Below are 14,931 nucleotides of genomic sequence, written 5' to 3'. Positions count from 1 at the left end.
AAATGCAAATTTGCAGAGAGTCGGGGGTCTGTGAACTGTGTGGTCCGGTTGTTGTGATCCACAAAGTAGACTCGTCCAGTGGCTGTGTTACGGATCTCCCACCCAGGAGGAAGAGGACCAAGCTCCTCACAGTTAACGTTGCTAAGATCCCTGAGGAAAAGCACAAAAAGGGAGACAGTTGCCAGATATTCAATAATAATAATAAGGAGGACTAAATGGCACAGAATATGCACATTATTCTTATTTTCAATACATCACAGCCCTACAGTGGTCTCGCCCACTGAGTTGTCCTGGTAATGTGTTTTAGGTATTGGATTCACACTGCAGATGCTGCGTGTTCCTCCCAACTGGAAAGTGGGCACACGTGAAACAGAAAAGGTGAAACAGTCACCTTGGAACACGGGGATCGTGCCATGTGCTCACACCGGTCTGTGTGTGAAGGAAGTAGACTTGTCCTTGCTGTGTCGTTCTTTGCTCTGTAAAAATTAGGAAGGGCGAGTCAAGAAAACAGGCCAGGATGGTAGCACGGACTGAGCCAAGACCATCCTCCCCACTCACCATAGCCTTCAGGAAGATCTGGTGGTGTGTGCAGGTGTGTTCTGCTCATGTAGTTCCTGTGCCTCTGAGAGCGGACTCTTCTTTCCTGGATACGGGGGTCACTGCTCTGTCCACTTGTAGCACCATTTGTCCCCATTATTGGTGTGTTCTCATCCACTATGCAGCTCAGTGGCCGGACGGGACTGGAATATTCAGAAGCTGGTCTACAAAGGATCAGAGGAAGACGTCAATGTATGATTGAGCAGAATACATTCTAAGCAATGGGTGACCTCGTAGCACCCAGATAGTTCAAATCTGGAACTGCCAAAAAGTCAAAACAATCCTTTAAAACAGAAAAAAAATCCATTCGTTATCAGAGCCACAGCCTGTCCTGGCAGCAGCCACCCCCTGATGAGGCACCAACTCAGGGCACATTCCTGCCCACATGAACGAAGCATGTCCAGTTCAGCAAAAGTTAGGTGTTAGACTGCTACTTTCAGTCTCAAAATCCTGAACTTACCGTGTTGGTCTCTCCCACTGAGTTGTCCTGGTAATGTGGTTCAGGTATTGGATTCGTCCTGAAGCCGTTCTGCGCTCCTCCCAACTGGAAAGCGGGCACACGTGAAACAGAAAAGGATGCGGTTTAAATGAAACAGTCAAGAACTTGTCTTAAATTAAGCTTTCCTTGCTTCTTGTGTTTTGATTTTATGACTATTGAAATAATCTACAAAGCTAAAGTGGCAATTTTCAGGTATCAGAATCATTCTGATGAAACTCCTGAGTTTACAAAGACAACACAAAGCAGTTTGTCTTAGTGAGCTTGAAATAAATCAAGGTAAGCCTTTTCTGGATGATATAAAGTGCTCTCCATAATGTTTGGCACAAAGACACATTTGTCCTTGATTTAGCCCTCTGCTCTACAGTTTAAAATTACAATTCAAATCATTCAGACATGATACACCTATGCACACTTTCACTTAAAGGGACTGGCATGCAATTTGGTCACACAAATAGTCCCCCCATTTCAGGGCACCACAATGTTTAGGACACAGCAATGGCAGGTCTGTTAAAGCTATCATGCTTAGGACTTTGTCGCATATCCCTCACATGCAATGACTGCTTGAAGTCTGCAATTCAGACACCACCAGGTGCTGAGGGTCTTCTCTGGTGATGCTCTGCCAAGCCTCTGATGCAGCCATCTTCAGCTCCTGCTTGTGTTCTCTTCAGCATATGGAAGGCCTGCTCAATTGGATTGAAATTGGGTGACCGGGTTGGCCATTCAAGAATTTTCTATTTTTTAGCTTTGAAAGCTCCTCTGTTGCAACAACAGTGTGTTTGATTCATTATCTTTTTCTCAGATGATGTGCCATCCAAGGAGTTGTAGGCATTTACTGGAACCTGAGCAGATCAGATGTTCCTACACATCTCAGAACGGAGTATGCTACTGCCGTCAGCAGTTCCCTTATCAATGAAGAGAAGTGTGCCAGTCACTGTGGCAGCTATACATGCCCAACGCAATAATGCCCCCACCATCATATCTAACAGATGAGGTGGTCCGCTTTGGATCTTGGGCAGTTCCTTCTCGTCTCCACACTCTGCTCCTGCCATCACATCTGTCCACAAGACCTTTTCCAAGAATTCTTTTAAGTTCATTTTCACAAACTGTAATCTGGCCATCCCATTTTTGTGGCTAGCTAATGGTTTGCATTTTTCAGTGTGGCCTCTGTATTTCTGTTCATGAAGTCTTCAGCTGATAATCGTCTCTGACACGTCCACATCGGCCCCCTGTAGACTGTGACTGGTTTGTCTGACAGGCGTCTGGGATTTCTTGGCCTAACAGACCCTTTGTGATTACTGAGTTCACCAGTTTGTTCCTTCTTTTAACGACATTCCAGACAGTTGATTTAGTTCATCCTAAGGTTTTACTGATGTCTTCAATGGTTTTATTCATGTGTTTCAGCCCAATAATGACTTCTTTGACTTTAATTGGCACAGTTCTTGTCCTCATGTTGAACAATGGCAACTACAGACTCCAAACGGTAAAAGCAAGATGAGGTTTCTTATGAAACATTGAAGCCCACCTGAGGAATCACAAACACCTGTGACGCCAATTGTCCTTAAACATTATGGTGTCCTGAAATGGGAGGACCGTGTAGACAAAGTGTTGTCATTTCTACTTGCTGTGACTGAAATGTTTACAAATCCCCCTTAAGTAAGAGTCTGCAATGTGCACTTTAATCACGTCTGAATTGTTTGATTTATAATTTTAAACTGCAGAGCAGAGGTGGAAATCAAGGAAAAATGTGTCTTTGTCCCAGGTATTATCAGGGTACAGTAAATGTGATTTACATTTTTAGGTAGCGATAGATAATGTAAGACACACTTTTTTCTTTTACATTTTGTAAATATAAAACCATTTATTTTTGTGCCACTTTTCCCCCCAAGAATCTTGCATGCTAATCTAATATCACTCGTTAAAAAAGAAGAAATACTACAAATGTGCACAAATACATAGTTCATAGATCACAATGTAATGCCTTGGCCAGTCCTTTATATCTATGGTTGCCTTACCCATCAGGAAGATCGTTGTCAAAGAGACGACTGCAATCAACTACAGGACCACCAGTACCAATCCTGTCCCGTGACTGAAGACTCACTAGAGGTTCACATAAAACAAACAAGTAGGTGATCCACTGTGCAAGAACAACAACATACCATAAAGAGCAACATACCAGTTGTGCACTTACCTACAATCTGTCCCCTAACTGTGTCATTGTCATTTGGGCCTAGTTTGTTTAGGTCAAGCCTTTGGTCTGAGAGAAAAAAAAAAAACACAAACAGTCCGCTATTCCACACAGAAGGTCGTGGTTTGAAAACACAAAGCTTTACAATCACGGAAGCAAAGCAAATAAAGGCAGCTAGAAGATGCTGTTAAAGCGAGTGTTATAATGGAAGGGCATTACAGAGGACATCTGCTATGAAGAATGCGCTTTAGCCAGTACGGTTAAGCAAAAGCAACGAGACATCAAATGCCTGCTACTATTGCCATAGATGGCAGGAAGCCCACCACCAGGGAATACACTCCGAGTACACTTACAGCCAGTGTCCTTTAGGCGGTTAATGGTATTAGACAGTAGCCGCACACAGCCTAGGAAGCCGGCCCCTTGCTTCTTGTGGATCTTTTTGTGATTCCAGACACTTATTGTTATTGAATCAGACTTTCCTATGTACCTGGAGGGGGAAAACACAAAAAACAAAAGAAACATGGTAGACGTTAACTCACTCACTACTGGGAAAAAATAGTGAACAAAATGGATATGGGACTGTACACAAGGCCAGAAAAGTATTTCTCTGCTAATGCAAGAACTTTTTTACATTAATGATTCACTTTGATATTTTTCTTTTCCCTTTCTAATATTACATCTAGAGGCTCATCAAACAGGCAGCTTGGAGAGACTTTAGAAATGTCTGAGAGCAGCCCGGTACAGAACACAGCGCCTAAATGTACTTGTTCTATGATGTGACCCAACCATTACCCTTACAAAATCATGCACTCAGGATTCTCATATTCCTGATCTGTAGCGCTACATGGTCAGGATATTGTTGTCTATGTCCCAGATAAGCAACAAAAGCAGCAGAATCTCACAAGTCGTAATGCTGGTTCCACTTGGGATCAAGCGTATTCCTGACAGTATCCGTCGAATGGCATTGTCCTGAGCCGTCAACTACCACTTTAGCAAAGGGGTCGGGAAGGCCTGTGGGAAAACGAGACAAACGAGGCTGACAGATAGTCACGTGTGCACTTCCATTAACAGACCAAAGCTATGTCATTTTTTTTTCTCCCCCCAAAAAGTAATTCTGTGAGTGATTCATACTTACGAAAAAAGTCTTTCTTCACAAGGTTTTTTGCACAGAGAACTGCAAGAGAAGAGATAATGGAATTTTAGAAAGTGCTGGACGTGACAAGCAAAAAGTATTGAAGGGAGCTGGAGAATACACTTAGATTGGGGTCTGGCCAAAAAATAAAAAAAACCTCGCAAAACACCACATAATTTCTCCATTTATGTACTGAAAAAAGGAACTTATTAGATAGATGAGAAGAGGTCTGTGATTTCATACAATTTTGGTTCAACATTTGGACCACCATCCACATTAGGCTGCCAAGACCAGGGCTGACAAAGCACAGCCTTAAGAGGATGACTTGGGTCTCCCCAAAAATATCAGCCATTACAAAATTTGATGACCAATATTAGCATATCATAGAAAATTTTAAAATATTCAAGTGGTGATGTTTGTCAAGTAGAAATAAGCATATTATTGTACTGCACAAAGAAAACTTCATTTTTCAGTTTGGGTCCTTCAATATACAGTGCATCCGGAAAGTATTCACAGCGCATCGCTTTTTCCACATTTTGTTATGTTACAGCCTTATTCCAAAATGGATTAAATTCATTTTCATCCATCCATTGTCTCCCGCTTATCCGAGGTCGGGTCACGGGGGCAGCAGCTTGAGCAGAGATGCCCAGACTTCCCTCTCCCCGGCCACTTCTTCTAGCTCTTCCGGGAGAATCCCAAGGCGTTCCCAGGCCAGTCGAGAGACATAGTCCCTCCAGCGTGTCCTGGGTCTTCCCCGGGGCCTCCTCCCGGTTGGACGTGCCCGGAACACCTCACCAGGGAGGCGTCCAGGAGGCATCCTGATCAGATGCCCGAGCCACCTCATCTGACTCCTCTCGATTTTTTTCCTCAGAATTCTACACACAACACCCCATAATGACAATGTGAAAAAAGGTTACTTGAGGTTTTTGCAAATTTATTAAAAATAAAAAAATTGAAAACGCACATGTACATAAGTATTCACAGCCTTTGCCATGAAGTTCAAAACTGAGCTCAGGTGCCTCCTGTTTCCCCTGATCATCCTTGAGATGTTTCTGCAACTTCATTGGAGTCCACCTGTGGTAAATTCAGTTGGTTGGACATGATTTGGAAAGGCACAAACCTGTCTATATAAGGTCCCACAGTTGACAGTTCAAGTCAGAGCACAAACCAAGCATGAAGTCAAAGGAATTGTCTGTAGACCTCCGAGACAGGATTGTCTCGAGGCATAAATCTGGGGAAGGTTACAGAAAAATTTCTGCTGCTTTGAAGGTCCCAATGAGCACAATGGCCTCCGTCATCCGTAAGGGAAAGAAGTTCAAAACCACCAGGACTTTTCCTAGAGCTGGCCGGCCATCTAAACTGAGCGATCAGGGGAGAAGGGCCTTAGTCAGGGAGGTGACCAAGAACCTGATGGTCACTCTGTCAGAGCTCCAGAGGTCCTCTGTGGAGAGAGGAGAACCTTCCAGAAGGACAACCATCTCTGCAGCAATCCATCAATCAGGCCTGTATGGTAGAGTGGTCAGATGAAAGCCACTCCTTAGTAAAAGGCACATGGCAGCCAGCCTGGAGTTTGCCAAAAGGCACCTGAAGGACTCTCAGACCCTGAGAAAGAAAATTCTCTGGTCTGATGAGACAAAGATTGAACTCTTTGGTGTGAATGCCAGGCGTCACATTTGGAGGAAACCTGGCACCATCCCTACAGTGAAGCATGGTGGTGGCAGCATCATTCTGTGGGGATGTTTTTCAGCGGCAGGAACTGGGAGACTAGTCAGGATAAAGGGAAAGATGACTGCAGCAATGTACAGAGACATCCTGGATGAAAACCTGCTCCAGAGCGCTCTTGACCTCAGACTGGGGCGACAGTTCATCTTTCAGCAGGACAACGACCCTAAGCACACAGTCAAGATATCAAAGGAGTGGCTTCAGGACAACTCTGTGAATGTCCTTGAGTGGCCCAGCCAGAGCCCAGACTTGAATCCGATTGAACATCTCTGGAGAGATCTTAAAATGGCTGTGCACCGACGCTTCCCATCCAACCTGATGGAGCTTGAGAGGTGCTGCAAAGAGGAATGGGCGAAACTGGCCAAGGATAGGTGTGCCAAGCTTGTGGCCATATTCAAAAAGACTTGCACCTTTGGCAGCAATTACAGCCTCATCGACAAAGTATTGAGCAAAGGCTGTGAATACTTGTGTACATGTGATTTCTCAGTTTTTTTATTTTTAATAAATTTGCAAAAACCTCAAGTAAATGTTTTTCACGTTGTCATTATGGGGTGTTGTGTGTAGAATTCTGAGGAAAAAAATGAATTTAATCCATTTTGGAATAAGGCTGTAACATAACAAAATGTGGAAAAAGTGATGTGCTGTGAATACTTTCCGGATGCACTGTAATTAATTCAGAGTACAAGAATTCACTCAAAAAAAAGTATATGTAATTATATTCATAACACATCGCTGTATGTATCTGTAATGTTTTTTCTCTGCCATCATTCAATAAAGTTAACAAGAAAAAAAAAAACAACAACACAAGATATCATGAAAATGCACCAACTCAAAGGTGATGTGTGAGGTTTTTATAAAATACTCCAAAACCAGGCACTCTTAAACTTTGTAACCTAAGAAACCAAAATAGAAAACTGGTACTGTACTGGGACCCCCCAAGAATAATACAATCATCAAAATGACAGTGGAGTCATATACAGAAAAGTAACAGGGACCATATAGTAAAAGTGAAAAAGGAAATAAATGGCTTGGTTTCCTTTCACAAATTTCTTTACATGAATTATTACTAAAACAGAAAAGTAGAAAACAAACATATTAAGCAAAGGTCCACCTATCCATTTTTCAAACCCGCTTATCCTGAGCTGGGTCATTGGGCAGCAGAAGCCAATCCCAGGAAGCAAGACAGGAACACCACCTGGACTGGTCAGCAGCCCATCACAGGGTGAACACACAGACGCACACTCGAGCGCCAGTTTGGCATTGCCAGTCCAATCAGACAGCGTGTCTCTGAACTGTGGGCGGAGCCCACGCACACATGGTGAGAACATGTAAAGACCACACAGACATCACCATGGACTTGAACCTAAAACAATTAGTAAAACAGGAAGACACTCCTGTCACTAAATTACTACGATATAGTAAAGCCAAGGAATTGAAATTCTTGAGGTGTGGAATGAGGATATAATAATGCGTTTGATTTTTACAGCACCTTTCCTATGCTAATGGTGCTTATGAGGATTTTTGAAAATATGAAATGTCACAACTTGAATCACCTGACTCATGGCGTTAGTTACAGAATGAAGTAGTTCAAAACTGACATAATCAATACAGCTTTACTTACCACGTCTTAAAATTACTTTTTTTTTTTTTTTTTAATAACATTTCTGAAATGAGCTCTGCCATTAAGAATACTTTTAAAGTTAGTTCGTAGACAGTTTAACATGCTCCAGTTTTCATTTAACACTTACCAGAATGGAAAAAAAAGATTCCTAAAAAATGTATGCACTATTGGTATTTTATGCAGGTGAAGCATAAATCTTGCCGAATAATTTGTGGAACAGTTCAGTCTGAAACTGCCCAGAGGGGACTGGGTGGTCTCGTGGCCTGGAACCCCTACAGATTTTATTTTTTTCTCCAGCTTTCTGGAGTTTTTTTTTTTGTTTTTTCTGTCCACCCTGGCCATCGGACCTTACTCCTTTCTATGTTATTTTAATTTCTTATTTTGTCTTTTATTTTTCTTCACTTCATTATGTAAAGCACTTTGAGCTACTTTTTGTATGAAAATGTGCTATAGAAATAAATGTTGTTGTTGTTGTTGTTGAAATATTGAACTCTACCAACTGACGTCATGCTAAATGCCTATTGCTCGTCTCATCCTTTTCATATTTTCTTGTGTTATTACAGCTCACTGGCCCAATACACACCTCCCTCACATTACCAGTTGATGGACATTTATCAGACCACTTTAAATAGTGTGACGATGAGAAGGAACTGATCCTGGCTGAGGCCCATTAAACTTATTGTGAAATCTTCAGCACACCTCTGATCCAGACTGACATTCAATGGCTGTGAACACAGGATGAAGCACAGAGTAGCTTAACTGTTCATGGCCACTCACAACACTCTGAATAAATACACACTCGCCATGCATAACACCCTGAAAGCTGTCACACCCTCATGCTTGCTCGATTATTTTCATTTTGACATTTCAAACTAGCGCCGTGGTCCTTTCACCTCACAAGATTGTCCTTCCTGTCTCCCCCTTTTTCTTATACGAGGTTTTGTTGTCAGACGGTCAGATTGTTGAGTAGGTTGTGTGATGGGAAGCGAGAAACACCACGGAAACCAAAGGTCTCAGCGATGTGCCAAGAGCATTGTTTCACATATCGTCACATTAAATAGTACACTAAACAGTGGGTGGCATATCATTCAATGCAGAATTCACACTTGGATGAACTCTGCTAGTTTTATTACACAATCATGTGGCGACCCATCACAGACATGCCTGTAATCCATAGTTTAAGACGCACTGCTCTAAGCAGACAGACATGGTTAGGATTCAATCTCTGGATTTTTCTAAACAAAACAACAGAATCAATAGATCTTCCTCTATAACCAATAATTGAGATGCAGATGTTTCATATTTGTGAACGGCCAAACGTTAGTGGGTGTGTGGCACCCCCCAAACAACCTTGTTCATGATCGATCAACAACACTGCATACAGTCCTCACTGCTGATTTCACTTTGTAGCTACGATTCAACACGGCAATAAATAAGTGTAACTGAACACACCGGATAAACATTTTGTGTCCATGCACTGCATGTGCCGACTCTTTTCAAATGGAGGTCACAGCATGAGAAAGATGGAGACTTCTCGCTCATCAATGCACAGCTCCTTGTTGGCCCTATAAACTCTGCTTTCATCTGAACTGTACATCCAGCCTTACAAAGCCCACTGCCTCATCACATTAGCTGAAGCCCCAGAGCCTATAAAGCAGGTACAGCTGTTCTACCTCACAGAAAACTGTCCATTTCATTGTGAGAGACAGATGCTGTCAAACAAAAATACAAAGAAGCCTTTTCTGAAACATATATACGATTACGCTTAAATAAAGAAGGCAAGTTTAATCCTGTAAGGTCCCAGAGTCATGGAAGGCTGAGTGGAACTTTATAAAATGTAAAGATAAACTGCAATAATGCACTTGAATGCATTTAATATTTGGATACGGATGTGACCGACCATTTAAAAATTACACAGACACGGGATTATCAGCCGAGCACAGATCATGCACTGTATATGGCCTTTTCTACAAAACCACCATTACAGTCTCGTTTGAGATTAAAAGCAACATAAATTTACAATCTTCAAAATCAATAGATTTTAAATTGCCAAGTATTAATTATGACAGAATAATAATAATAATTCATTACATTTATATAGCGCTTTTCTCAGTACTCAAAGCGCTATCCACACAGGGAGGAACCGAGAAGCGAACCCACAATCTTTCACGGTCTCCTTACTGCAAAGCAGCAGCACTACCACCGCGCCACCTGTGAGGAAACAAGAAACACTGAGATACCACCAATTAACAATAAAAAAATCTGCACAAAGAATTCACCTTAACGTACAGCATAAGCGGCGTTAGGCAGCACATCAGCACCTCGAGGCCCCCACATACTGGAGCATCAGAATGGCCGGGTCCCTTTGTGGAAACAGCCAGCCTATGCTAGGCTGTCTCCACTCTCTGTTTAACAGTTGCGAGCTCCTCATCCTAAGCAGAAGCAGCTAATTCTTTGAAAACACGCAGGCTTGCGGCCGTAATCCATTTCTCTGAACTGTTGAAGGTCAAAAACGATTTCCATCGTTTATAATTTCTCCCGTTAATGGGAGTCTTTGCCACTGTTGCTTGTGAATTTTTCTGCACAGAAAACACGGTGTTTTGTTAGGATTGTCTTTATGGTGTAGCTAGCATCATGGACCTGGCTTGCAAAACACCTAGAATGAAACTGTCAGGACAGGACAGAAAAGTTTAGAAAGGAAATTTATTTTAAAAGGTTTTCCATTTTCATTTTCTTACCAGTTGTGTTTTGCCTTCACGTGCTGCATTTTTATGTTTTAGGTATTTTATTTTTACTCATGAAAAAGAATCTGTCAGTTTCTTCTGGTAAGTAAAATCACACCATAGTATCCAAACTACAAGTCACAGCAGCTGGCAATGCCAGGCTCCTCCAACTGGGGCTTGGTCTTCTTCACGCAGATACAACAGGTCTCTGTTCAGCACAACATTACAGAGTTCCCCGGTGTCTCTTATTTGCTGGCAGTCTCGACTCCTTTTCATGCAAAACTCAGCAGGTCAGACTTAAACATCTCACTGCTGATGAGCCACAGAAGCAAGCCATTGTGTGCTTCCACTTTAAACAATGGTCTTCTCTTGACAATTCAAGTGAAATACAATGGAGCCAAGCCCCAAAGGGCAGTCCACTCCACGGACTCAAATGCATGAGCTGTTTGCACCACAGCACATTCACTTGGAGATGAACGGATGACTGCCACAAAAACAACAGAAAGCCGACATAGGGACACAAGTTTGGAAAAGGAGGGACATTGGTTTCTCTTTCTCTAAATGCTAAATGTTTATCCTGACCCATTTTTTCCATTTTCCTTGATATTATTTCAACTGTATACAAACCAGTACAGCAGGGGTCCCCTCCTCTGGTCCTGGAAGGCTGCACAGTTGGCTACAAGTTTCATTCTAAAACTTATCTTAATTAGTGACGTGTTTTTGCTGCTAATTAACTTCTTTTGAATTAATTTTAATTGACTTGTTGTTTAAGATGTGTTCCCTTGAATTGCTTCATTTCTTTCCTTAAATGCTACCCAAACAGAAATGAAATGTGAAGTAACAGAATATGCACCAAGGCGATAGCATTTAATGTGTGCATCACATGGAGGTTTACTTTAGCCAGTCTGAGAAAAGCCAAAACGATGCTCTGGATTATAGAAATGCCAAGTTCATGTACAGTGGCTTGAAGGGACCACACAAGCAGGCAAGATTCCCAATACTCTGATTTATACTTAGAACACACCATGCTAACATTACAACTTACATTCCAGACTCTACACGCTTCAAATCACAGCCAAGAGAACCTGAAGGATTAACAGCCCTGTTTACATTTGTGGATAAACACAAGAAATCCAATTTGAAAGTCCATACACCACTAGTTTTTGACCACTGCCAAATAATGTCATCCATGTTTGTTTTCTGGGCTCAAGTTACCATGCATGTGTGTACAAACTCACGAGCAGACTAAATGCCAAGTCATGTTACACAACTTTTCCGGTGATTTTCAGCCATGGACTTCTTTTACACAATCTTAGCTCATTGAGGGCAGTCATTGCATGTTCTTGTGATGGCCAGTAGTGTAATTTAACATCCACTGTGACTCATTCCTGTCTTAAGTCGTAGGAGTGGGCTTGTGTCAATGTGAGTGCTTGCATAAAATGGAGTTACTGATGGATTAAAGGCCAGAAGTCCACATGACCGTCATCATCAAGTCCTTCCAGGAGAACCCTGAATACCATGAGGACTGATTGAGGTCATTTATGTTAGGTAGAATGCCTAGAGGGGGCTGGGTGGTCTCGTGGCCTGGAACCCCTGCCGATTTTATTTTTTTTTCTCCAGCCGTCTGGAGTTTTTTTTTTTTTCTGTCCTCCCTGGCCATCGGACCTTACTTTTTTTCTATGTTAATTAATGTTCCCTTATTCTAATTTTTATTTATTTTGTCTTTTTTCATCATGTAAAGCACTTTGACCTACATTATTTGTATGAAAATGTGCTATAGAAACAAATGTTGTTGTTAAGAAGAATAAGGAATAATAATAATAATAATTCTTTGCATTTAAATAGCACTTTTCTCACTACTCAAAGCGCTCAGCAATTACAGGCTAAGGGTCTTGCTCAAGGGCTCAACAGAGCAGAGTCCCTATTGACATTTACGGGATTCGAACCGGCAACCTTCTGATTGCCAGTGCAGATCCCAAGCCACAGAGCCACCACTCCACTCCGACAAAAAGGAACACAGGTCATCTGTCTGATGTCTCATGTCTTTTGTACCACAGCAGAAAGGTAAAAAGGATATGGCTGAACTCTCCATACCTGAAAAGTATTCACACAGCACCAGCTCTGTCAGGTAGCATGATTATGGCCGTCACAAAAAGAGTCTAGTTCAGCTGCAAAAGAATCCGCTGGAAAACTGTCACAGAGTCATGTAAGCGGACATCTTCAGAGTTTCAAGTTGTGTAATATGATATCCTTGATTGACAAGATCAGCAACTGGAGTCAAGTTTGAAATTCCCTACGAGTAGAAGTAATGCAACAGCAGCCATAATTCTGCCGAATGGGAGAATGCCACCGAAGCAATGTATCAAACTAGCCCTAATTAAACAATGTTGGGATGCCGGAGCTGCACAGTTGTCGGAGTTCCTGCCTTACACACCAATCTACCTGACTGTTACCTATGTGGGATTTGCAGGTTTTCTTCACTTCTGCAAGTGTTTTTTTTCAGGTACTCTGGATATTATAGCTTAAAAGGCACTTTAAAATGAGTGGGCCCTACAATAAAATGATTCCTGTAAGAACACACCAGATGTTATTGGGATAGGCTCCACCACACCTCTAACTATGAACTGGATTAAGGGAGTTTAAGAATGTTATCTAGTGGTAATGCTATATTGACATCAAAATGCATCTGGACTGCTTCACACAAAAAACTGATTCAACAATATCTTGAGAAGAACTGGGCAAAGACCACTCTGCGTACAAGTCTTAACCCTAACAAGTGATAAAATGGCTCTATGGTGTTGGGACACCACCTTTGATATATAATTTTAAAGATTCAATTGACTGAATGGGGAGTAATTTCAGAGTTTGGTAAAAAAAAAAAAAATCCTGAAATTTCAATTAGCATCTGAAGAACATTACTTTAAAATCTTGTTGTTGTGTAGTATTGTCAGGTTACGCTTTCTGAAAATACGTAATGCTGTTGGAAAATTGTGCTTTTACTGTATGCTAAATACGACTCGCAACATTTAAATCTGTATGTTTAACTTCAGTCTGTTTTTATCTTAGAATTATTTACATAATGACTCTTAAGTTGCAGGCTCAGAGCTCATGTGGGAAATGTTCTGTAATTGAAAGGGCAGGCAGGTACAAATGAGCTCATACCAACATTAATATTCATGAGGCCACTTTCCAAGACTGTCAAATTTTGGAAATAGATAAAATTCTCGGGTGCATGCAAAAAGACAAGACAGGATTAAGTTCTTAAAGAGTGTCGTTGTTTATTATAATGGATGGATTTAAGCTTAGATAAAGTGAGCAGTTTGTGTATGCTTACAAGAATATACGAAATGGAGGCTTTGGGGTTTTAAGATTAACATGTTTCATGTCTAGCCAAAAGTAACTTAATTAACAATCAACCAGGCCATGGGAACTTATCATTTGTCCCAATCTTAGACTGATGCAGTATCTTGCATAAGGCAGTCAGCAAGACCCTATTTATTCAAAAGATTTTAAAAGTCACTGCCAGAGAGACATCATGACTGCCAAGACTAGGAAGACCGAAAAAAATAACTGCCAAAGAGAAGACAACTCAGACGTTTCCACCTACAGACTGCCCCTCCGCTCCCAAGCATCAGTAAAAAGGTCTAAATAAACAACGACAGCAACAACCAAAGCTACAATGAAGCTTGCTGTGTGACCCTGATGTAAATCGTTCAGGCTGTATCTTTTCATATCTAACTCCCAATAAATAACCTTGCTGTTCCTGTTTTGAGTTGAATAAAGCAAGTTTTGCTAAAGTATTGAGACTCCACCACATCTTTGGGATGCAAGACACAGACTCCCGTGTCACACTGTTCATTTCAGGTCTTCCTAGATCATATTAAAAGCACTTCCAAAATATGACAGTACCAACACCATGCTTAACCACTGGTATGATGTTCTTAGTGTTGAATGTGGCATTAGCTTTTTCTGGACGTGATGGGGCTGCAACTTTTAAATATGTTTCACAGTTTTCACAATTATCTAAACACACTTTGTCAGACCTGAGCAGTGGTTTCTGCACTGCAGCTCAGCCATGCTTCTGAATTCCACCCAGTGTGCTTTTGTGGTTAGCTGAGGAATGAGAGAGCCTTACAGATATCCAGGAATATGCATGACTGCATAGAAAATTTTACATTTTGTTCTTGGAAAGACTTTATCAGGATGCCTACTCCTGAAAAGACCGTCTCCTGTCCCAAACGTCACCACTTTACAACTGACTATGGTTTACTGTGTCCTCTGAGCAAAGAAACAAAAGGCTTATACTGTAGACATCAACAGCTGTAATACACAGAGATTTTGAGAAATTATTTTTCATCACCGTATAAATATACAGTGTCTTTGCAACCTATCTGCCTACAACTTCACTCTGACAGTAAAGGGCCTAGTTCAATTATCAATTGGCAGGGCCGG

The 14,931-nt window shown here is 41.5% G+C and overlaps 1 protein-coding gene across 1 annotated transcript in view; it reads right to left on the bottom strand.

Annotated features, from left to right (window-relative positions):
• The window catches only part of smurf2 (SMAD specific E3 ubiquitin protein ligase 2), a 66,468-nt gene that overhangs the window by 12,173 nt on the left and 39,364 nt on the right, over window positions 1–14,931 (bottom strand). The window contains exons 2-10 of the mRNA XM_028818956.2: window positions 4,417–4,455; window positions 4,184–4,292; window positions 3,635–3,768; window positions 3,285–3,350; window positions 3,109–3,193; window positions 1,058–1,141; window positions 559–761; window positions 392–476; window positions 1–150 (exon numbers count right to left, since the gene is read on the bottom strand). The exon at window positions 1–150 is cut by the window's left edge and continues 9 nt beyond it. Coding sequence (XP_028674789.1) covers window positions 1–150; window positions 392–476; window positions 559–761; window positions 1,058–1,141; window positions 3,109–3,193; window positions 3,285–3,350; window positions 3,635–3,768; window positions 4,184–4,292; window positions 4,417–4,455 — 955 coding nt within the window. The remainder of the gene's footprint in view (window positions 151–391; window positions 477–558; window positions 762–1,057; window positions 1,142–3,108; window positions 3,194–3,284; window positions 3,351–3,634; window positions 3,769–4,183; window positions 4,293–4,416; window positions 4,456–14,931) is intronic.

The sequence above is a fragment of the Erpetoichthys calabaricus genome, chromosome 14, assembly GCF_900747795.2.
Source record: "Erpetoichthys calabaricus chromosome 14, fErpCal1.3, whole genome shotgun sequence".
Taxonomy (NCBI): Eukaryota; Metazoa; Chordata; class Cladistia; order Polypteriformes; family Polypteridae; genus Erpetoichthys; species Erpetoichthys calabaricus.
The sequence above is the reverse complement of the archived record's forward strand: the minus strand, read 5'-3'. Positions and strand labels throughout refer to the sequence as shown.